Source organism: Setaria italica, chromosome IV (assembly GCF_000263155.2).
Source record: "Setaria italica strain Yugu1 chromosome IV, Setaria_italica_v2.0, whole genome shotgun sequence".
NCBI lineage: Eukaryota > Viridiplantae > Streptophyta > Magnoliopsida > Poales > Poaceae > Setaria > Setaria italica.
This window is the reverse complement of record NC_028453.1, coordinates 3,107,066-3,128,972: the sequence shown is the minus strand read 5'-3', so window position 1 is coordinate 3,128,972 and position 21,907 is coordinate 3,107,066. Positions and strand designations below refer to the sequence as shown.

The 21,907-nt window shown below is 48.8% G+C and overlaps 2 protein-coding genes across 3 annotated transcripts; one reads left to right on the top strand and one right to left on the bottom strand.

Annotated features, from left to right (window-relative positions):
• Positions 1–3,092: 3,092 nt before the first annotated feature.
• On the top strand, positions 3,093–4,495 carry LOC101753503 (E3 ubiquitin-protein ligase EL5). The gene has a single exon (XM_004964541.2). It carries the CDS (start codon positions 3,206–3,208, stop codon positions 4,223–4,225), a length of 1,020 nt encoding a protein of 339 aa, XP_004964598.1. The 5' UTR covers positions 3,093–3,205; the 3' UTR covers positions 4,226–4,495.
• Positions 4,496–9,934: 5,439 nt separating this feature from the next.
• On the bottom strand, positions 9,935–17,693 carry LOC101753921. Of its 2 annotated transcripts, none has more exons than XM_004964542.2 (12): positions 17,182–17,693; positions 14,428–15,818; positions 14,241–14,248; positions 12,286–12,461; positions 11,929–11,989; positions 11,753–11,851; positions 11,567–11,661; positions 11,323–11,436; positions 11,117–11,184; positions 10,789–10,899; positions 10,428–10,668; positions 9,935–10,338 (listed from the first exon to the last, which is right to left on the bottom strand). In XM_004964542.2, exons 2-12 carry the CDS (start codon positions 15,735–15,737, stop codon positions 10,231–10,233), a joined length of 2,391 nt encoding a protein of 796 aa, XP_004964599.1. In that variant the 5' UTR covers positions 15,738–15,818; positions 17,182–17,693; the 3' UTR covers positions 9,935–10,230. The 2 variants fall into 2 exon arrangements, with proteins under 2 accessions (XP_004964599.1, XP_004964600.1); XM_004964543.2 differs by having other exon boundaries at positions 10,428–10,659.
• Between the last annotated feature and the right edge of the window lie 4,214 nt (positions 17,694–21,907).

The following is a 21,907-nucleotide window of genomic DNA, read 5'->3' as shown; positions in this document are numbered from 1 at the left end:
GCGCCGGCCGCCGGGGGTTCCGGATGACCGCGCGTTCGCGCTCTCGCTGCGCCGGCGCGCACGCTCCACCCGAGATGCCCGCGCGAAAAGGCCCCGGCATCCCGCGGTGGCCGTGCCCCGCAGCTAGCCCCGGCTCCGCGTCTCCCGCGGCCGGTCCGCGCTTCGCGCACTCGCATCGCACACTCCCACGCCGCCTCTCGGTGACTGCCTTTTGCCATGCGCTTTTGTGTCCCGCCCTGTCCGTCGCTCGCCCGGCAGATCCCGATCCCGAGAACCTGTCAACCTCCGCTTCTTTACCGCGACAAAGCGAGAACCTTTTGTGGGAATCGGCAGACCGGGTCCTCCGGACCGGAGGGTGACACCATCGGGCCTCTACCAACAACAGTTGGAGCTTGGAGCTTGCCAGCTGCCGTGCGTGACTGCTTGGCCTCTGGTGGGTGGATTCATCATTCATCTTCCAACTGTGGAGTGTGTGACAGTGTGAGTCTACCGTCTACGCTATAGAGCATGGGACGGTGTACCGCTACTGGTACCTGTAGCTCGCTCCCCGGCTCGTAGCTAGGCGTCGTGTGCTTCCGGCTGTTCCGCTGCCAGTGCGTGCGTGTGCGTATGGCCTCCCGCGAACTCTGTGCCACTGCCACAGCGTTTGCGTGCGCCGCGGTGCGCGTGGCGCGTAAATTCGCGGCGTCGTAGTCGTGAGCCTACGTGCCAGGTCCTGATTCCCAGGCCTGTCGCCTCCGTCAGGTTGATGGTGCAAAAGCAGTATCCTACAGTAGTGTGTAGCGCGGACAAGACGTGCCGTGGTAAACTTTTGTTTTCCCCCAAGGTCTCACGCTCTCGTCCGTCGTCGCAGCCTCACAGGTGCTCACGTACGCGGTCTCGCCGTGGAGCGAGCATGCACCGAGTTTCCCGCGCACGAGCAGACGACCTTCGCAACACAGGGGTCAGTGATGACGGGCAGCGACCTGAGACTGGTTTAGTGGAGGCGCCTGTAATTTCCCGGCAGGCAGGCACGAGCACGAGCGCCACCACGACGCGGGGAGGCCGTGATTGGCCGCGGTTGGCCGTACGGGTCGATCGGGGGCCGGGGAACTGATGCGACGACCACCCGTGCCGCCGAAGACTTCCCCAGCGCCTGCTCTGAACTTTTCAATAGTCTTGCCACGGCACGCGTTCCCTAATTCCATTCAGTTTGAACGCACGGACGAGACGATCAATTGGGCCCTCTCCAATGGTTCCACATCAGCTGGCTCATATGAATACAGCTCAGCATTTTGCTTGTATGGAGGAGAGAGAAGAGGAGGAGAAAGAAAAACTATCTCCTATTTTCACGCTAAGCTTGAACTATTACGAGGTGAGGTGCTGGTGCCTAGCAGGGCCCACTCGCACGCGTCTCCTCTCCCTTCCTCTCTCTCGCTTTCCTCATTTTTTCAACTTCATCCTTGAGCTCCAGCCGCATCAGGTCGATTGGAGTCGGAGCAAGTGATTTCCGACACCCGGAGGGGGGGGGAGGCTGGTGCCGACAACAGAAACGGCCGTCAGATGATGAATCTCGGTGCCGGCGTGCGACGGTGCGAGGCGAGGCGGATGACCTCGCTGGGCCGGCGAGTGAGTCGAGGTGGAGCATGCATGGACAGCCTCGCCACCTCATCGGGGCAACATGCTATGGCAACCGGCGCGTACGAGGTGCGGGAACAACATAGGAAGAAGTACTAGAAAAGTCAAAACGACCTACAATTTGGAACGGAGGGCACTACACAAAACAAAACTACAAAATTTCGAAACTACCTCTAAACACAAACTGGGCAATGTTATTTTCTGAAGTGCGTGAAAATGAAGAACGACCTAAAAGTTTGTCCAGATATATAACAACCAAATTGCATTCCTTTTAGCTGAAGGGAGTACTAAAAGAAGTGTCTCAAAGAAGTCAAACGCACCATGTTACCCCGAGCACTTTTTTTCTGTAGGAGAAGGTCCAATTTACCTGCGCCCCTTATTCGCTTCATTCAATTTCCATCGTCATTACCTGATACCATCAGATTTCGCCGTGCTGGCAGGGGCTGCTGCTACCTTCCCGGAGAAACAACCATGTCCGGTCAAAAAGTGTCCAGAAGAATGACAAAACATCCTTTCATTGCCGAGCTAGCAATAGACAGTCAAGCGTTTCCAAACATCACGGTGCAGGACCTGGCGACCTGCTGCTAATCACGTCCGGAAGAAAAACGCTGCCCGCTCGCCCGGACGGGCCAGACACGTCCTGGCGTCACCGTGTGGTGTCCCCGGGCTCCACGAACGCACACGCAGCCGTGGCGCTGGTGGCGGCACGGGCTCGGCTTTGAATCGGCGAATCGCCCACCCGTCCAGCCCGCACGGCCGCACTGTTCCCCTCCACATGGGGGAGGCCTCGCTACCGCGCCGGCCGGCACGGCGCCCGCCTGGCCCTGGCTACTAGCTTCACAGTTCACGCCATCCAGCGCCACAGAAATCCCGAACCAAATCTCGTTTCAGTATCCTGCACCGAACCCCCAAAAATCCATCAGCCGATGCCGTCCGATGCGTGGCAACGCAAGGCCCCGTGCACGATGCACCGCGAGCCGCCGAGCCCGAACCCAGCCCCGCCGGCCGCGCACGCCAAACCTGAGCGGTTTCACGCCGAGGACGGCGACGGCCGCGCCTCCGTCACCCTGGCCGTGGCGGCCGCCACGCCCACGCCTGCCAGTTGGATGCTTCCGCGACGAGGCGCTCGTGGCGGCCGCGGCCACCGGCCAGCAGGGGCACGTAGAAAGAAGCGCACGAGCTCGTATCGCGGCGGCAGCGGAAGCGGCCGGCGGACAAGTCAAAGAAACAGGGCGACCCGGGACCGGGGCCTCGTCACGTTCCGCGGACCCCCAACCACTAGTTGACAAAGTCCGCCACGCACCCCCCGGGATCCTCTGCGCCGCTGCTACGGAGGCCGTGGCCCGCTCGCCGCATCACCGCGCCCGCAGAGGATCCCAACCCCACACCTCCGCCACCGCGCCGAAGCCGCCGCCTCGCCCCGGCGCCCACCCTTCAAATACGGAAGCGTTCCCTCCCCTCCCCCTCCAGCTCGCCCACTCCTCTGTCCTCTCCCAGTCTCATCTCCATTCTCCTCGTCGCCTCCTCTCCTCTCCTCGGCGTCGGACAAGGGACCCCGCGAGGAACCCGCCATTCCCAGGAAGCAGCCATGCTCCCCACGCCGTCCTCGTCGTCGGCGACACTGGTGCCGCCGGTGGGCGCGAACACGCCGCCGGCGTGGCCCGGCGAGGCGGCGTACCAGGCCGCGACTAGCAGCGGCTCGGGGCAGCAGCAGCTGGCCATCAGCAACGGGGTGCTGCTCGCCGCGGTCATCTTCCTCTTCATGGTCGTCGTCTTCGTCTTCCTGCTCTACCTCTACGCCAAGCGCTACCTGGGCGCCAACCCGCTCCTGGCGCCCGGCACGCCGTCCTCGCGCTTCGTCTTCGTCGCCGCCTCCCCGCTCCCGCAGCGCGGCCTGCCCGCCGCCGCCCTCCGCTCCCTCCCCGTCACCGTCTACGGATCCGCCACCGCCGCGGCCGCCTCCCCCGGGAAGGAGAGGGAGCGGCTCGAGTGCGCGGTGTGCCTGTCCGAGGTGGCCGACGGCGAGAAGGTGCGGACGCTTCCCAAGTGCGCGCACGGCTTCCACGTCGAGTGCATCGACATGTGGTTCCACTCCCACGACACCTGCCCGCTCTGCCGCGCCCCCGTCGCCGCCGACCTCGGCGCCCTGCCAAGGGAGGAGCCCGTCGAGTTCCCCGTCTTCCCCACCAACGTCCTCTTCTGGGGCACCCACGACGACGTCACCAACGCCGGCCTCGCCGCGCCGCCGCCGCCGACACTGCCTCCCCCCTTCGCCGGCACCTCCTCCACGAGCTCCTCCGCCTCGGGCCGCCGGAAGGAGAACCTGGTCATCGACATCCCGACGCGGGGCGTGGCCATAAACACCCCGCCCATGAACTCCCCGCTGCCGGCGAGCCGGATGCCCGGAACCGCCGACGACATGCGGTCCCCGGTCTCCGCCCGGCTCCGCTCCATCCGCCGACTCCTGAGCCTCGGCAAGCAGGCCGTGGTCGGCACGTCCTACAGCCCGCGCGCCGCCGCCGCCGCCGGCGACATCGAGCAGGGCGTCGCCGGAGCCGAGGCCGCCCGCCCGCCCAAGACGCCCAAGACTCCCCCATCCGCGAACTGATCCGGATCTCCGAGCTCCGGGTCGCATTTGGCCCCACCTCGCCGATCACCGGAGCAGCTGCGCGGACATGTGTTCATTCTTTCTTTCTTCCCTTTTCCCTTCCCTTCTCGATTAGTAAAAAAAAAAAGCAGAGAGAGGAATTTTGGCCCGAAATTCTGGTGTAAACCAAAGTAGGCAGACGTCGGTGTTCATTGGTTGGTGGTGTGCTGGTGTTGGTGGATAATTGACCAATTTGTTCATACATGTTGACGAGATCGTTCTTGAACTTCATTTTTGACTTGTTTGGCCTGCTCGTCAGGGTACTTCCTCCCTTGTCGCTTCGTTAAGAGGATCACGTGTTTCAGCTAAACACTTCCTCCTCAGCAAGCCATCGTTTTTTACTCCGTACATTACTACAAGGTGCGAGTAAAGTAGGTCTGTCACTACCTGATGTCACTCGCTAACCATCCTCGTCAGGATCAGGATACTACTCAGAAATGATCAGATTCTGCAGCAGGAGCTCAAAAGGTGGTTCCCGATTGACGGAAAGGCTCAGAGGTAGGACGAGTGGAAACTGGAAAAGTGGGAATGCGCCTAACAAAAAGTCCTATGGCGATTCAGGAGTAGCAAGTGTGCAGGGGACACGGTCTGCGCGTTTCAGGCAAAGGAAGTTGGTTCGTGCTGACGGGACCCTGTCCCCCCAACAGATCGGCACTGTTGGGTTCACCGGACCAGAGCAGCTGCAGATGATGGCGTCGGAGATTCAGAGGTTCCAGTTGCTTCAAGCATCGCCCCACAAATCCCAGACCTTTTTATGAGGCAGGCCAGGCCAGGCCTGAACCTGAAGGTTGTCGCTTCCGTGAAGCCACTCTCCTGCTGCTGCTCCTCGTCCAGTTCCGCCGCTCCGTCGCCGACTGATCGCTTGCCGAATGAAACACGGCGCCGCCGGGCGTTCGCCGCGGCGTTTGAAAAGTTGGAACGTGGGTCGAGCCGTAGATTAAGCCGCGGTTGACCTGAAGAAGCCGCACACGCGTGATGCCTCTCGAGTCCCGATCTTCTCCTTCGTAGTAGCAACCGGCGGTCGCAGGCCGGTCAACCACGCATCGTATTATATACACACGCATCGCCGTGACGACGTCGTCGTCGTCGTCGTGCCGGGCAATTGCTCCCACGATCGGGGCGGCGTCGCGTTCTCGCGAGCGGTGATGCGAAGTTTCTTGGCCGCACAGGTCAGTCACTCGGGTCGGCCTCGCCCGCGGGAACAGAACAGGTCGTCGGAGCCGGCTGAATCCTTTAAAGGCCGGGTGTTTGGTCGGGCGTCGCTCTCCTGGCCTGGCTCTGTGTTTGTTTCCGTGTTTACCTGTCCGCGATTTCACACTAAACTGAGCACTAGTGCTGTGGCTTTCTGGAGCTAGCAGTCCCGACGCGCGCGCGTGTGTGGATGCGATGGCACGCACCTGTATCTAGCGAGATGGGGATTTTGTTCGTGCCTGCATGATAAGGCTCTGCGTCAGTTGAAGCTAAATCGAGCTTAGTGGTGATGAGGGTGCCTTTTGTTTTGTTTAAGACGCAGATTGACCCGGGATTCTGGTATGATTAGGGCGGCCGGCTTGTGTATGTGCTTGGGAATAATGAAGGCGCAGGAATATGAGGGGAATGGACAGTCGGGAGTTGCCTACACGAAATCGGGAAGGGAACTGCTTGCTTGTCATGGCCTCACGTCAGTCACACGACCACGCTGCCGCAGGCGTATGCGTACGGAGCCGGCCGGTAGCGCTGCGTCAAGCCACCACCTCACCTCACCTACCCCGGGTCCCCGGGGAGTGTTAAATCCGGCGCCCAAATTCTCTCGCCGAACAGGAAGGGTTTAGGTGTGCGGCTGGCAAACGCGACGGCGCGGCGAGGTGCGGTTCGTCCCGGGCTTCCCGGCTCCGGCCGCAGGCGATTACTGTGCTGCGCCTAGCCGCCGCGCCGTGCGCCGGCGTGAGCGTGGCCCGTGGCCGCGGCGACGCACGTAGCCTGGTCGTGCGGCTGGGGGAGTGAGTAGGAGGAACTTGAAGGCGCGGCGCGGCACGTCCGCCACAGTGCCGAGAGTAGTGGGCTCTGCGGCTGCCAACCGTAAGTCACCACCAGCGATAAAACTGCTTCTACAGATGTCTCATTAAAACGGACCCAACAGACAAAATTACGTAAGGACCGACCGTCGTCACCTCGCAAAATGCGGAGGCAACACGATCTGTGAAAAATATCCTGAGACCAACCTCAGCACAAGATCAGAACTTTGATCTCGCCAAAACTTAAGTGCAGAACATGGATATCAGTGTGTGAGCTACCATAAACAGTAAACTGCTCCTTCACGAGCAGGTACTCTGAAAATTGCTATACTGAATATACATTGCGCATTTGCGCTGTTAATAACAAAAACCAATCCTTTTTTTTTTGGGACAAAAACCAATCCTGATGAAGCCTCTCATCATGCCACCATGTCACGGTTAAGGGTGCAAAAGCCAAAAGACAACTAAATGGCCAAAACGCTCTACTTTTGCCCAAAAGCTGTATTTGCTCTAGTACAAAAGCAAAAGCACCATCCCCTACTTTCAAGTACTTTTGGGTTAAAAAATTAACCACGTACCACTGGTTACATAGGTAACGGTTCGTTTTTTTCGATCTATTTCTCCCGTAGTCCTCCGTCACAACCATCCGCCTCCCGCAGTCATCCTTCGAGCGCCGCCCCCGTGGCCCGTCGCCCTCCGCTCCCGGTCATCGGCCCTCCGCCCCCGGTCACCAGCCGTCGCCCCCAGTCGTCGGCCGCCGCCCCCGATCACCGGTCCGCCTCCCGCCTACCCCAGTCGCCGGCCCGCCGCCCCCGTCGCCGGTCCGCCTCCTGCCTACCCGCCGTCGGCCACCGCCCGCCGCCCCCGGCTACCGCCCCGCCGCCCGCTGCTCCCGGACGCCCGTCGTACCCCGCCGGAGCTCCCTCGCGCTGCCGCACCCCACCGGAGCTGCCTCGCGCCGCCGCACGGGCCGGTCACGGCGCCCCGGCCCTCTGTGCCGCACCGCCGCCTGCGCCAGCTCCTCGAACGTGAGGACGTCTGCCGCGTCTGGCGCGGCCACGGCGGAGGCGTCGAGCAGCCGTCGCTTCCTGCCGGCCTCCACGGGCGCACGGCCGCGACGCGCCAGCAGGCCGTCGAGGAAGGCCGGGTGCCCGACGGCGCGCGCCAGGAAGGCCGTGCACTGCTCCTGCCGCCGCTCTGTGCCGCGCACACGGCACTCCATGTCCAGCAGTTGCGCGCGGGCCTCCTGCTGTAGCGCCTCACCTCACCAGCCCCAGCGCTAGTGCCTCCCAGTCTCGCCGCAGCCCCTCGAACTCGCTCTCGCGGATGCCGCTGCTCCCGCTCGCGCCGACCTTCGCACCCGACGACGACGACGCGTAGCGCCGCGCCAGCGACGAATGTTGGTGAGGAGGTGGCGTTGGCCGGGAGGGAGCTTGCCTGTGGTGGCCTTGACAGCGAAGGCGATGGAGGGACCGGAGAGCGCGACGAGGCCAGAGATCTCGCCGGCGGTGAGGGCCGGATTGGCAGGGAGAACGTGAAGGAAGGGAAGGAGAGCGGGACCCGCTCGTCAGTGAGAGAGGGAGAGAGTTGAGTGGGGTGAACTGTAGATGACATGTAGGGTCCACTCGACAATTTATTCAAAAGCTACAGCTGGTCTAACCAAACAATTTTTTGGTTTTCCCACAGTTGCTGTTTTTCTACAGCCCACAGCTCACAGTAGGTTTTCCAAAAGTCACAGCCCAACCAAACACAAATATTCGCAAATATTCGCACAGGCACAACCCAGCCACAACCCAGCTTTTCTCACAGCAGCCAAATATTCGCACAGGCTTGAAGAACTGAATTCAATTACCTAACCCGTTCGTTAAGCGCTGCAAATCCGCGATGAGGTAATCACCACAGTCCACAGGACATACAGACATACACTGTCTCAATTCTCAAAAGCCTCATTCTTTTTTTTCCTTACTAATAATTATCTCTCAGCATAAGAAGCCGGTGAAACAGGTTTACTGTTTGCAAACATCACAGTAAAGTGGCAGTTCTGCTTGGGCCGTAGCATTTTTCTGTATGGGTGTGATTGTGAAATGCAGATTACGGTCATATTTGGAACAGCTTAAATCCTACTTATGGTTAAAATAAGTTAAAATTAGCAGCCAAACAGCTTCTTTTGGTCGCGCTTCTCCCCACCGTTCCCATTTATATTAAAACGCAGAAGTTGGATCAAACCTGGGAACGCTTTTTTATTTTTGTGCAGCTTATTTGAGAAGCGCTTCTCCCCACCGTCGTACAAAACTGTGCCTACATCACCCAAGATACTTTGCGGTAAATCATCCAAATGGCTAAGTGCTCATTGAACTACACTAGCTGTTTTCCAAAATATCATTTAGTCTCCGACCTTCTTCCAGAGGACCTTCCGGAAAAACTTCTTTTATCCACAGCATCTGCAATTCTGCATGTTCCGTACAGCTGGGAAATTAGGGAGTTCTATGTTGAGTTCTAAATTTCAGAAGTTTGTCTTCGAAGCTGACTTATGCAAAACAGAAGACGCATCCAAGTATTGGCAAGTGAATATCAGGAGGAATACCAGTTTCTAACAATAAGACCTGTGCGTCTCTTCAACATTTTTTTTCTAGGCGCAATAGCAGAGCTGTAATTTAGTGTTGTTTCCACCTTTGAAACCTTTAAATCAACGAAGCGTCCGGATCAAGTGGCTTTAAAAAAAAGTCCCGGGGGGGGGGGGGGGGGGGGGGGGGGAGGAAGCAGACAGGAGTACTAAATTTGTTGTACAACTTCCATTCATTTTCTGACTAGAGGCTCATAGTACTAAATCTGTTGCACAGACGGAGAAAAGGTCTCATTTCAGGCAACAAAGGGCGTGATTGGTTTCAGTACAAGCGGAGCCTGGCTCGTTCCACGGATGCGGGCTCCCGCTTGGCTAGGCTCTACAGGTGCAGCAGGCCTTTGTTCGGTGGACGTTTGGTGGGGAATTTGATTGGTTACCTGTTTAGCAGCATCGACCGGCCTTTTCCTCAGTCTGTGCACGCTTCCTAAGAGCTCATTGTCGCATGGCCGGAGCCTGGCTCTGAGGAAACGAGCTTTTCCTCCGTGCAGGCTCGAGGTACCCAATCACCCTACCCTTGCATCATGAGAGCCTGGCTTAGGTTGTATGCGGGCAACCAATCAACCCCAAAGTGTTCTCTGCATAAGGTTTTGATGGCCTCGTCCCTGTGAAATACATCACATAAAGTGGTCACAGTAGCACTCATGTAGTTTTTGCATGGCATCTTTTTAGATACTAAAGACTTGAATCGCATGTTAGATTTATCCCTTATTCCCTTAAGAGCTATAATCTTCGGCAATTCACATATATCTGGGTGGCCTCTGAGTCTGCATTCGCTGGCTGATTGTTTTGCCAGTTTGCCACCATCTTGGTCATTACTCATCATTCTGAAAGCTGTGTATGCATCATCTGCATAACATGTGATCATTAATTGGCACTGCAATTCTGCAGCCCTGAATTGCAGCCCTCATGTACGTATACCTTCGTGGCCTCGTGAGCATTGCCGCTACATAGGAATCAAAGGCAGGGCACAAGGCCATTGCAGCACATCATTTACCGGGAAACTGGGAACCCAGTAGTGGCAGTACATTTCGAACCTTAAAACATATTCACATATCAGTATAGAAATATACTCAATTAGATTAATTGGTCTGCTACCTTGAAATAATATTTAATGATAATTTTAAGTTACAAACCACCAATTATTTAATCAGTACCTAAAACCAACAAACGGGCAGGCGCACACAACCCTACCAAGTATGGTTAATGTCAAGACTAGTAGCCTACCACAAACAGCCTACAACAGTTGAGCATCCTTTATACACATGTCACGGTGCATCATACAATGTACGGTAGAAAAAAAATGGAATGCTTGTAACAAGCTCCTGCCTTGTTGGCTGCAACATCAAGCTTCAATTAGAGAGGAAGTGCACCCGGGCGAGGGGGTACTCCTTCCCAGCTACCCAAACGCCAGTCTGTGACCACTGCACGTCCTCCCATTCTAGGTTATCCTGCAACACCTGCATCGTCACCGAGGAAACAGATGACAATGTAAGTATGTTTCCGCCTGCCAAAACGGTTTGAAGTCTCACAAACGAAGCGGAAATACCTCAAGTTGGTCTGCTGGTAGCGGGATACCGATGGAACGCATGGCACTTTCAGGCATGGCCTTCTTGCAACGAGACCATCGGAACACATCCCGGAGTTCATGGTCCACAGAGCCTCTGTCCCCATTTTGCGAATGGTGACTACTGTTCTGGTGTTTCTCCGGTTCCGCATCAGATGCATTGGAATTTGATCCAATACTTCGAGGCTTCTCTCCACTGAAGCAGAGCTCGTACCTGTGGAAACTTGTAACAAAATTAAAAGAACAGTGAGTTCCATGAAAGTACAACTTGCAAAGCAACCAAAGTTCAAGATGCAAAGAACATATCATTCAGAACTAAAAAAATAGTGGGAAAAGCTCATACCTATTAAAGTGTGTTTCCAAGTATATTACTTCTCCTTTCTTCAGTCTAGCAGAAGTATAAAGAGACTTTTTCAATCCCTTATCTGCCACAATGCTTATACTATATTTTAACCTGAAAGAAAGAAGTGTCAGAACATACAAAAAGGCCAATAGGAGTAGCCTCAAACTAAAACAAGAGAACTAAAAGAGAGATACTATAAGCAAACGACTAGGATTATATTTTACCAAGAGAAGATTTAAAGCATGCTATGGAGATGGCAACACGCGAAAACCAGTACTGGACAAAAATCTTAGTGAACTAGTACAAATCAAAGATCTCAGAAACATACCACGGCTCATTGCAGAGATTGTACTGTATTGTCACTTCACGAACAAATCTTTGTTGACGCAATGCATTCTGCATCAACCATGTTGGAAAATTCTTAGTTTAGAATAGATAAAATGTTTCTGGTTATGTAATATACTGCAAACTTAAATAAACATATAAATTGGGAATAAAGTTGCGAAGCAAAAAAAAGATTGAGAAGAAAATTACAGAAGCTGCAGCTCTTGTTGTCATTGTACGCTCCACTGCAACTGGAGCAAGTGTAGGTTCCACAGCTGACGTGTGGCTAAGGCGCGGCTCAAGATCAATGGTGCCGCCACCTTTCTGCAAAGCAAGTAAAAGACGCTAAGCAAACATTATATAAAACAGTGATCAGTAAAAGGGTTCAAAAGGTAACCACGAGTCCAAGAACAGGAGGCATGGAAATGTTATATATCCCGTGGACCCTTGATACCTTAACAATGCAGCAGCGTTCTATGCGAAAGCTACAGCCAATCCCAGCACCCCAAGCACGTGAACGTACATTGTTCCTCAATGTTGAAGTATAACCTGGGATAAATACCAAGTTTTATGAGTCCTTATTCAACCATCTATCCAAACCAAGTCTGACAGAACTGTAACAAAATGAATGGAAACTTACTCTCTTGTGGTGGTAGAACTCGAACAGTTGCACGAAGCTCTTGGATGGCAGATGGTGGAGGGGAGGATGTAGGCGAACAGTAACCGGTATGCATTAGCACTAAAACAAACACACATTAGAAGATAAAAAAACATCCCAAACTATTCAGAAATTTGGAACAGTAAGCAGGAATTTACCAGCCACAAGATCTGAATCATTTGTGTATATATCTGTTCCCCAAAGCTGAGCACCCTTTACCTGCACAACAGAGATTTCAGCAAATGAATAAAGGAGCTAAATGAGAACTGCAAGCATGGCAAATATATTTAGGAAAGTTCAAGACAAATGGAAACATGCTGGTATGCATAAATGCAGCTGGAAGAAAATAGCAACCACATCCACAGTTCAGAACAATCAAGTGAATTCAAAACTGAAGGAAGCTACAATAATATTATACGTAACAGAGTTGCTGACAGAGCTACAGTATCAACATGGATCATGGAGATAGCCAAAGTGACCAAAATAGAGATTGTCTGCCAACTAGGTATACTCACTTGACGATTAGTAGAAGTAACAAATTCCGCAGGTATCCGAATTTCAAGAGTAGGACCATTTTGTAGACTTTCAGCATTTTTAGCATCCTGAGTTACTTCAAACTCTTTCCATGATTTCAGCAGCTCCTGCATGCACTCTCCAGCTTTATAAACAATGGCAGGCACCTCAGATTTACCTGCAATCAAGAGGAGACTGAGATAACAAAACAAAACCTAAGTTTACAGAGCCACCCATAAATCATTTTGTGAACATTGCAACATGGTGCTCATCGTTTCTACATTGTACCTGCTATGGGAAACATGCATGCATCAGTATTAGGTAGGCTATTAGTACTAGGAAGGTATTTGTATTTAGCATTGTTGTCAATATCGAAGGTACTAGTATTTAGCATTGTTGTCAATATCATGATTCTGTGCTCCAATTTTACATGTTTACGATCTTGATTCAGGACCTTAATTCTACAATTCTACTTGATAGAATCTACATTTCTACTATACCTATGCTTAAGATCTTATGATTCCGATCTTACCTGAAGACCACCGATTCGATCTAGAATCTACGATTTTGACAACCTTGGTATTTAGTACTAGGAAGGCATTAGTTTTTAGTACTAGGAAACTTATTCTTGGGAGCCCAAAGCTATCCTAGTGCCGTGAGATAGCTGTTGGAGGGTTGGAAACATAGGACTGGCAGTGGAGTTCACGGAAAGTAGAGGATGATTTTGGCAGCTGGTTTTAGTGGTTAATGGCAATAAATTGGATGCATAAGCACAGCTACAGGGAAGGGCGGATTGGGCAGTAATAACAGGGTGGAGCAGCGATAAAAGGATGCAATTGCAGTGAAAAGTGACCATGAAGGACTGCGGGGGTCAATTTTGGTGGCAATGGAGGGAATTGGAGGGTACGGGCGGCGACAATTTGAGGGCTGCTGAAAGTAATCAAGGTGGAAAGCTGAAGAAGCGGAGCAGAAGAGCAACGTACCAAATAGAGTTAGGACAACAGAGAGAAGGGATGAGTGCAGAAGCAAGTTGAGTGGCAGCAAAAATTTGGTTGCTAGCAGAGGCGTCAGCCGATTTTTGAGGGTAGGGAGGGTGGTTGTGGTTGCTTGCGGTGGCGATTTGAGGATTTCTGGGCAATGGCAGCAAGCACACAATGGCTGCAGGAGTGGAGCCGAGCAAACAGGCAACGAGAAGCGGTGGTGGATATTTTTTACAGGTGGACAGCGGTAGACACGGTGACTGAGATACCAAATATCACGGAACCAGGTGAATACAGCAAGATGGAAGCTGATCGACCTCTAATCTTCAGGCCTCCCCTGTCGAGAAGATGCTCAGCCATCAAGATTCCTTCCTCTCCCTCAGATGCATGGTCTGCCTTTGTAGTGTTTAGGCACCAGCCAATATATCACGCCCGACTTGACTCCTAAGAATAAACTTCCTAATACTAACAACCTTCCTAAGAAGGACAGGCCTGGCGCAGTGGTTAAAGTCACCCCACCGAGCCAAAAGGTCCTGGGTTCAACGCGGTTTCTCTGCATGCAGGGGAAAGGCTTGCCTCGGTTATTCCTTTTTTTTAACAACCTTCCTAAAACTAGCATAGGCCTCCTAATACAAATAACCTTCCTAAAACTAGGATAGCCCTCCTAATACTAATAACCTTCCTAGTACTGATGCACAAATTGTTTCCATAACAGTACCCGTTTTCCTCACCACCTCGGTTTAACCAGCAGAAGATGGAAAAGCGCACTAAAACAGGCATGCACTGTAAAATGCATTGTCCCCAACATAAAAATGTAAGGAACTTCCAACGTCGGAGTGCGAGTTTTGAGTTGTAAAGTATTCTGTGAAGGAAATATAAAATGAATATACAGAGACACAAATCTTATAATTACTCCAGTTCCAAATCGAAGCACCAGTATTCACTGATTCAGCAAAGAATGTCAATATTTGACTAACCTTGAGTCCTGCACGACAAAACAAAGAAAATAAGATTTATTGATGACTAGTCATCACTCATTAATAATCTCAAACAGCATATTAATATAATTTCCAGAAATGGAGAATGCCATGAAACCTCATTTACATTATTATGCTTTTGGGAAAAAAAAACTTTGAATATAGCAAGATGCAGCATTAAGCTTACCCTTCGCCATCACGCATTCGGGATCGAAATCGAGGTTCACGCTGCGATGCTTGACTACCAACCCTCGGTCGCACCATCCTCCTGCGTTGGACACTTCCAAAAACATCCTTATCTTTCTCCATATCTCCTTCGGTGCCATTATCATCTGATTCTTTGTCATTATATTTGCTTCTTTGCTCATGCCTGTCTCCTGCATCCACATCCTTCTCTCTTTTCTTGTCCTTAGGATCCCTATCATGAGTTTTCCATGCATCATCCTTAATCACCTTAGATTCTGTTGTTGTATTCTCATGCTCAGCACTCTTAACAACTCCATCAGATGAAGCTTTCTCCAGTATTGTGTTATCCTTTTCAATTACTACAGATGAATCTTTCTTAGAAGAATCCTTCTCCCTATCGTTTACTTCCTTGTCCCTCAGGGAATCTTTTCTTTCCCTGTCGCATTTTTCAGCATCCCTATCTTCCCTTTGCATTTCTCTTCGCTCAACACCACTACCTCCAAGCTGTATACCAGTCCTACGATCATTTTTATCACTTTCTCTTGCACCAAAGTCCCTATGTTTCTCATCCTTCTTTTTTCTGTCCTTGTCTCTGAACTTATCTTCACTTTTTGGTTCAGCTTTGTTGTCACCAGCAGATTCATGTGCGTCTTTTGAATTACGTTCTTCCATGGAAGTTGGACCTTTGGGAGCTTCATCGGTGCCTTGCAAACCAGGACGGGACACACGCCAATCCACATTATCAGATGGCTGTTCAAAATACCTTTTACCCCTATGTTCCTTGTTGTCTTTCCAGCCTAAGTTTGATGGAACAGTAGAATGACTATCCTTGTCAAATTTGGTATCACCTTTATAATCAGCATGACCCCTCCTGTCAGTCCTTATTTCACTTTCATCTGCTCTATTGTCTACCTTTGCATCACTCTCAACTTTATTAGCCGGAAATTCAATTCTGGGATCACTATAGACATCACGTCCATCAGCTTTCGTCTCACGATCATCCATCTTAGTGTCCCATGCATCTTTGTTTTGCTTTGATTCTAATCTGCTGTCAGATGAGATGGGGTGTTCAGCAAAGTTGGTGGAGCTACCAGGCATCCGATGGGCCAGGGGTGGCCTCTTATCATCACGGGGCTCAACACGTTGAATTTTGGCAAATCTACCATCATGTTCAAAAGAACCATGGAAATCACTGCTGCTCGATGGAATAGCTTTCCCAGGACTCGAATACAAGCTGCTGTCATCCAAAGGCCGTTTTGTAGGTGTAGAGTGGCTACCCTCCTCATGCAACCTCTTTGGAGCACCACTCATGTTTCCTCCAGAATGCAAATTAATACTTCAAGAATAACCCAGATACAAAAGGAAGGAGCTCAATGCCTTTAATGCAATTCACTGCAAGAAAAATAGATCAGGAAAGGTCACAGCAGTTACCTAACTTTTTTATTTAGAGACATGAAATTTCAGAAAATCACACATCTAGAACAAGTAGCAACAAGGTGTGGTGAAGCGAGGTGCTCAACATAATTCAAATATAAATTTATGGTCCCTTAATTTCAGGATATGGTCCTGTTTGTAATGTAGTAATGCTTCGTTCTGAAACTCTCAATTGACCAATCATTTATGGTAAAAAATGAACCCAGCCACTTGTTTACACTTGAGAGGCCAATGAAAAAAAATCCGAACCGGGGGGGGGGGGGGTGATGGCAGAAAGCAGGACCCTATACATGGAAATTATACTAATACATGTTTAACCAAGTACACAGTAATATAGAAAGAAATAAATCTAGAGGGATCTTACAGCATGGAAATATACACAGGAAAATGATTGTAACATGAATTGTAAAAGTAGTACAGAATATGTACCATGAAAAGGTATGTTCGGGAAAAATGAAAAGAGAGCATATGAATGTAAACTTGTAAAGCATGCTTATCAATTGCATATTTTCATTCTATTAGGTGAAAAGCATCAGACTCCAGCAGAAATATCAGACCAGTAATTGTCAAAAATATTCAAACAAATTATGAACTAGCTTTGAATAGGAGCGCATGGAAACAGCAAACCATGTGGCTGAACCATGACCTAGGCGATCAGTCTGCATTACTGTTACTACTATCATTACTATTACTAATGGGGGAAATGGATCGAATTCATGTTAGATCAGATTTTTTTTGGCTGGCTTGCGAGGTAACAGTATGTTACCTAACCTAACAGAACAATCTCATAGCCGACTGGCTTTTCCATGTGTTCCTTGGACCATTCTAATTTTACAACTCAAGTGCGCTTAAAGGGGTCACAGCATAGCAGATCATCTGACCACAAACCCTAGCTAGACAATCCACCCCTAACCCCCAACAAGGCAACAAGCACTGAATAAGCTACTGCCATATTGTAAGAAATGGGAAAGGTGGAAGCTTGCAAGCTCGAAATGGATGATGGAAACAAAATGGTGCTGCAAAATGCAAAATGGTTCAAGCCTCACGCTGCAGAAGGCATAGCCTAGCCTCCTTTCACTCCAGCACATCACGGCAGTAGTCCACATAAACCCTAACTATTCTAGCAGATCTAGAACATCCACAGAGGCGGACACAGTATTGGACATGGGTGTGCACATGTACACCCAACAATTGTTGCAAAAAGAATCGAATTTAGTAGGTAAAATCATGGTCAGATCCAAATACAAATACCGTACGCTAGGGGTTTGGGTGTTCAATTTCGCGCAGCAGGACGGGAAGGGAGGGGAATGGGCGGGCATACCTCTGTCGGATGCCCGTCGCCGGCGAAGCGCCCGCCGCCCGACGAAGAACTGGCGGGCAGCGCAACTCGCCCTGTCGTCACCGGTAGGAAACGAAGGCCGAGACCGAGAAAGGGGAGAAGAAAGTGGGAGAAGGAGCGTCCCTATCTCTCTCTATATATATCTTCCGTGCGATGGGAATGGTGGGAATCGCAGGCCCAGTGCGGCCCGAGAAGCGACCGCGCCCGCGCCCGCGCCCGCCGAAACCCTAGCGCAATCCTCCCGCCCGCACGCGGCAGCTCAGTTGGGGATCCACAGCTCCGCACGGGGATCCAATCAAACCAGAAACAGCCTGTGCCGCGGCTGATCGGGAGGGGCCAATCGAGCTAGGTAATCGAATCGGGGACAGCGCGGGAGCGGATTTGGTGGGATCGGGCGGCGGGAAGGGGGAGGGGATCGGGAGCGGATCGGCGGCCGCGTTCCCCGGTGCGAGGGGAGAAAGCAAAGCAAATCCAAGCCAAGGGTGGTGGTCTAATGGGGTAGGGAATTTTTTATTCGTCCAGCGGATTCTTAACGGCGCGTCATCTGCTTGGAGATTCGTGCGGTGCGGCGTAGCTGGTCTGGCCGGCTGCAGCTGTCAGCACGCTGACGGAGCGGACGCTAGGTGCACGCGGTCTATGCGTAGGTCTCCCGTTTGTTTTTTTCCTGCGGGCTCCTCCCAAATCAAATTATTATTCGTTTTAACTTTTATAGGAAAAGAAGGCTTGACTTTTATAGGAAAAGAAGCCGAGAAAGCGGAGAAGAAAGTGGGAGAAGGAGCGTCCCTATCTCTCTATATATATCTTCCGTACGATGGGAATGGTAGGAATTGCAGACCCAGTACGACCCGAGAAGCAAATGACAGCAGCAGAGGCCTAAATAAAAACAGTGAAGAAGATCAGCCTAAAGGCTCAAATGTTGATTGCATTACTTTGTTTCCCTTTCCTTTTTTCAACATATTCCAAGTCTTTTTTCTGTTTTCAACCAGAATAAGTGGAACACGTGAATACCAAAAATAGGCTGCAACATTGTGCGGACACTTTAGGATATGCAAATCTAATTATGAAGTTTCATGAAAGCACCAAAGACTGAGACACTATGCACAGATGCAAATGAAGAATATATGGGATATATTGAAGAGGGTGTATACACAATACAGTGGAAGACTCTGAATTTTTCGGCAGGGATCCTACAACTGGATGTGTTAGTGCTGGTGTTGATTGGTGGACATAGGAAAATGTGATCAGTAACCTTTTAGACTGCACCACTTTGTAATGCACATCAATTACCATATTCTTTGCTGTTGTAACATATAACATATATTCGTCATCTCAAACTTTTAGACTATGCAAGGTTGTATCATGTTTAAAGATGTACCACTTGAGCACGAAGATAATCCCTAGATCATGTTTGATTCAATTATATATACAAATGAGAGCTTATCTGTACAAAATGTTAAAGTAGTTTTCAAGAAATGTCGAATATAGTATTTTGAAATGTTGATTATATAACTCCAACATTTTAAATATACTACTTCAACAGTTTTATAGATCAACATGTTGTCTGGAACGTTGAAAGGCTTGTTAAATATAATTATTAAAAGACACAACATGCTTGTTTGCTGACTAGTGCACCAGTTTCATATATATCAACCTGAGGTTTTCTCTTTAAAAGGACACAATAGGCATGTTTACTGACTTGCATCTCCAAATTTCCCAAATCACAAAAAAACAAAACAAGACAAAAAAAAATTGCTACTGATTTACTACTTTCATTTTTATATAATAAAAAGAACTCATGACAATGACTCTTGCAGTCTTGCTTTGAAATTCTTTCTTGGAAGGAACACTTTGATTTTTATATAACAAAAGGATACCTACTAGTAAATGCAGCAAAAGTTGAACACACTCCCATTGGACTCCTAATCCCCTGTTTTACTATCACTTACGAGACTGTTTGGATGGATCTTATTCTTGAACTAAATTCAAGCATAAAACAAAATGTTGTTTTGTGCACGGCCCAAAGTGTGCGTGTGTCATGACAGTGTTGACTCACTATGCTGTGAGGACTAGGATAACGAGTATCTGAGGATAGATGTCCCTATCAAAGCAAGACAAAACAAAATTTAAAGTATAACAAGACAGAAAGTGTGCAACACAATCCTTATTCACCCCAAGGCTTTTGAAATCGGACCCTCCAGACATATATGATTGTAAAAAGTGGTCCTAAATAAATATCTAAGTTGTTTTGCACCATTTGCATATATCCATAATCTCTTATACTTTATGATGGATGTTGTAAAATATCGACTAGAAAAAAAGAAATCTTGAAAATGGGTGATGTGACCTGGCTCTCAACTCTATCGAGAACTCAGCTCCTAGCGAGATCTGAGGTTTTGAAGTTTGAACCCAGGTACTCCCTCCATCCCAAATTACTTTTTTCTTGGATTTTCTACTTTTGTCATGTATCTAGACTCAACATATATTTAGGTGTATCGTAAAATCTATATATTTAGAAAAGCCAAAGTACTTATCACTTATGCTAGAGCTATAGATGCAAAAAATATACATTAAAATAAGAGGATAAACAAGAGACATGTTTATCTTTGAAAAAATAAAAAAGAACAAGGCATACAAAGTTGTAGCAGATATCTTGATTCTTGAACACCGATGTAGCAAATTATGAGTTAGATAGTATGTGAATTCAATACAGTGTTTGATAATAATATTTACCTTCATGTTTTTTCTATGTGAATGTGATATTCCATCCCCACATTTTACTACTAATATTCAAGTTAAAGTAATAATATACACATGTGATTCTGATAGTAAATCTAGTAGTAAGTTCTTGTAGTAGCGGTGCAAATGACCATCATTGATAATACTATCTTTCTTTACTTCCAATTGCAAAAAGTGGCACTTTAACTTTTCTTTAGGCTTAGCAAACTCTAGCGAAGGACTATTGAGACATTCATTTTGTCTGCTCTCATCCGGGACCATGGATTTAAAGATTTTTTAGGCTCCACTCTGCATCAGTAGTGGCATATTTGCTGACTTTCGTGGCATTATATTTGGAGTACCATGAAAGGCGAAAGCGATGTTCCACCATGCGGTACAATTGATGAAAATTCAGTGCTTATCATGTCATTAAGGGCCTGATTGGTTGGCTGCCAAAATTCTGGCATGCCAGAGTTTTGGCAAGCCAAATTTTTGACCACTGCTTGATTTGTTATCAAAATTTGGCAACCTCTCACATGTATCTTACCAAAATATTGGCAAATTTTTTGCCCAAATTTTGGCTTGCAAAAATTTTTGGCGTGCCTAAGAGCCTGCTTGGTTTGCTTTCGATTTTTGCCCAGTCAAAATGAGGGCATGGCAAAATCAGGGCTTGCCAAAATCGAGGCATGCCAAAGGTAGAGTAAGAAATTTGGGTATCACTTGGTTTAGTGATTAAATTTGGCAACCTATACCTTTTCCTTTAAGAAGTTTCCAGTAACTTGCCATGGATTTGGCTGAAAACATTGGTATATTTAGGTGTATCGTAAAATCTATATATTTAGAAAAGCCAAAATACTTATCACTTATGCTAGAGCTATAGATGTGAAAATAGTATACGTTAAAATAAGAGGATAAACAAGAGATATGTTTATCTTTGAAAACATAAAAAAAGAACAAGGCATACAAAGTTGTAGCAGATATCTTGATTCTTGAACACCGATGTAGCAAATTATGAGTTAGATAGTATGTGAATTCAATACAGTGTTTGATAATAATATTTACCTTCATGTTTTTTCTATGTGAATGTGATATTCCATCCCCACATTTTACTACTAATATTCAAGTTAAAGTAATAATATACACATGTGATTCTGATAGTAAATCTAGTAGTAAGTTCTTGTAGTTAGCGGTGCAAATGACCATCATTGATAATACTATCTTTCTTTACTTCCAATTGCAAAAAGTGGCACTTTAACTTTTCTTTAGACTTAGCAAACTCTAGCGAAGGACTATTGAGACATTCATTTTGTCTGCTTTCATCCGGGACCATGGATTTAAAGATTTTTAGGCTCCACTCTGCATCAGTAGTGTCATATTTGCTGACTTTCGTGGCATTATATTTGGAGTACCATGAAAGGCGAAAGCGATGTTCCACCATGCGGTACAATTGATGAAAATTCAGTGATTATCATGTCATTAAGGGCCTGATTGGTTGGCTGCCAAAATTCTGGCATGCCGGGGTTTTGGCAAGCCAAATTTTTGGCCACTGCTTGGTTTGTTATCAAAATTTGGCAACCTCTCACATGTATCTTACCAAAATATTGGCAAATTTTTTGCCCAAATTTTAGCTTGCCAAAATTTTTGGCGTGCCTAAGAGCCTGCTTGGTTTGCTTCCGATTTTTGCCTAGCCAAAATGAGGGCATGCTAAAATCAGGGCTTGCCAAAATTGAGGCATGCCAAAGATAGAGTAAGAAATTTGGGTATCACTTGGTTTAGTGATAAAATTTGGCAACCTATACCTTTTCCTTTAAGAAGTTTATAGTAACTTGCCATGGATTTTGTTAAAAACATTGGCATGCCAAATTCTTGGTAAGGAACTAAGTGATAACCAAACTTTCTAGGCATGAGTATAATTTGGTTGGGCAAATATTGGAACCCAATCTAAATTTTGGCAGAGAACCAATCAAACTCGAAGGTAGTGTTTGGTTCTGGG

Coding starts and splice junctions, on each gene's coding strand:
- LOC101753503 (XM_004964541.2), top strand. CDS start 3,206: ATGCTCCCCACGCCGTCCTCGTCGTCGGCGACACTGGTGCCGCCGGTG.
- LOC101753921 (XM_004964542.2), bottom strand. CDS start 15,737: ATGAGTGGTGCTCCAAAGAGGTTGCATGAGGAGGGTAGCCACTCTACA. Junction 11,662..11,752: donor AGTTCTACCACCACAAGAGA/GTAAGTTTCCAT, acceptor TATTTATCCCAG/GTTATACTTCAACATTGAGG. Junction 10,900..11,116: donor AATCTCTGCAATGAGCCGTG/GTATGTTTCTGA, acceptor TCTTTCTTTCAG/GTTAAAATATAGTATAAGCA.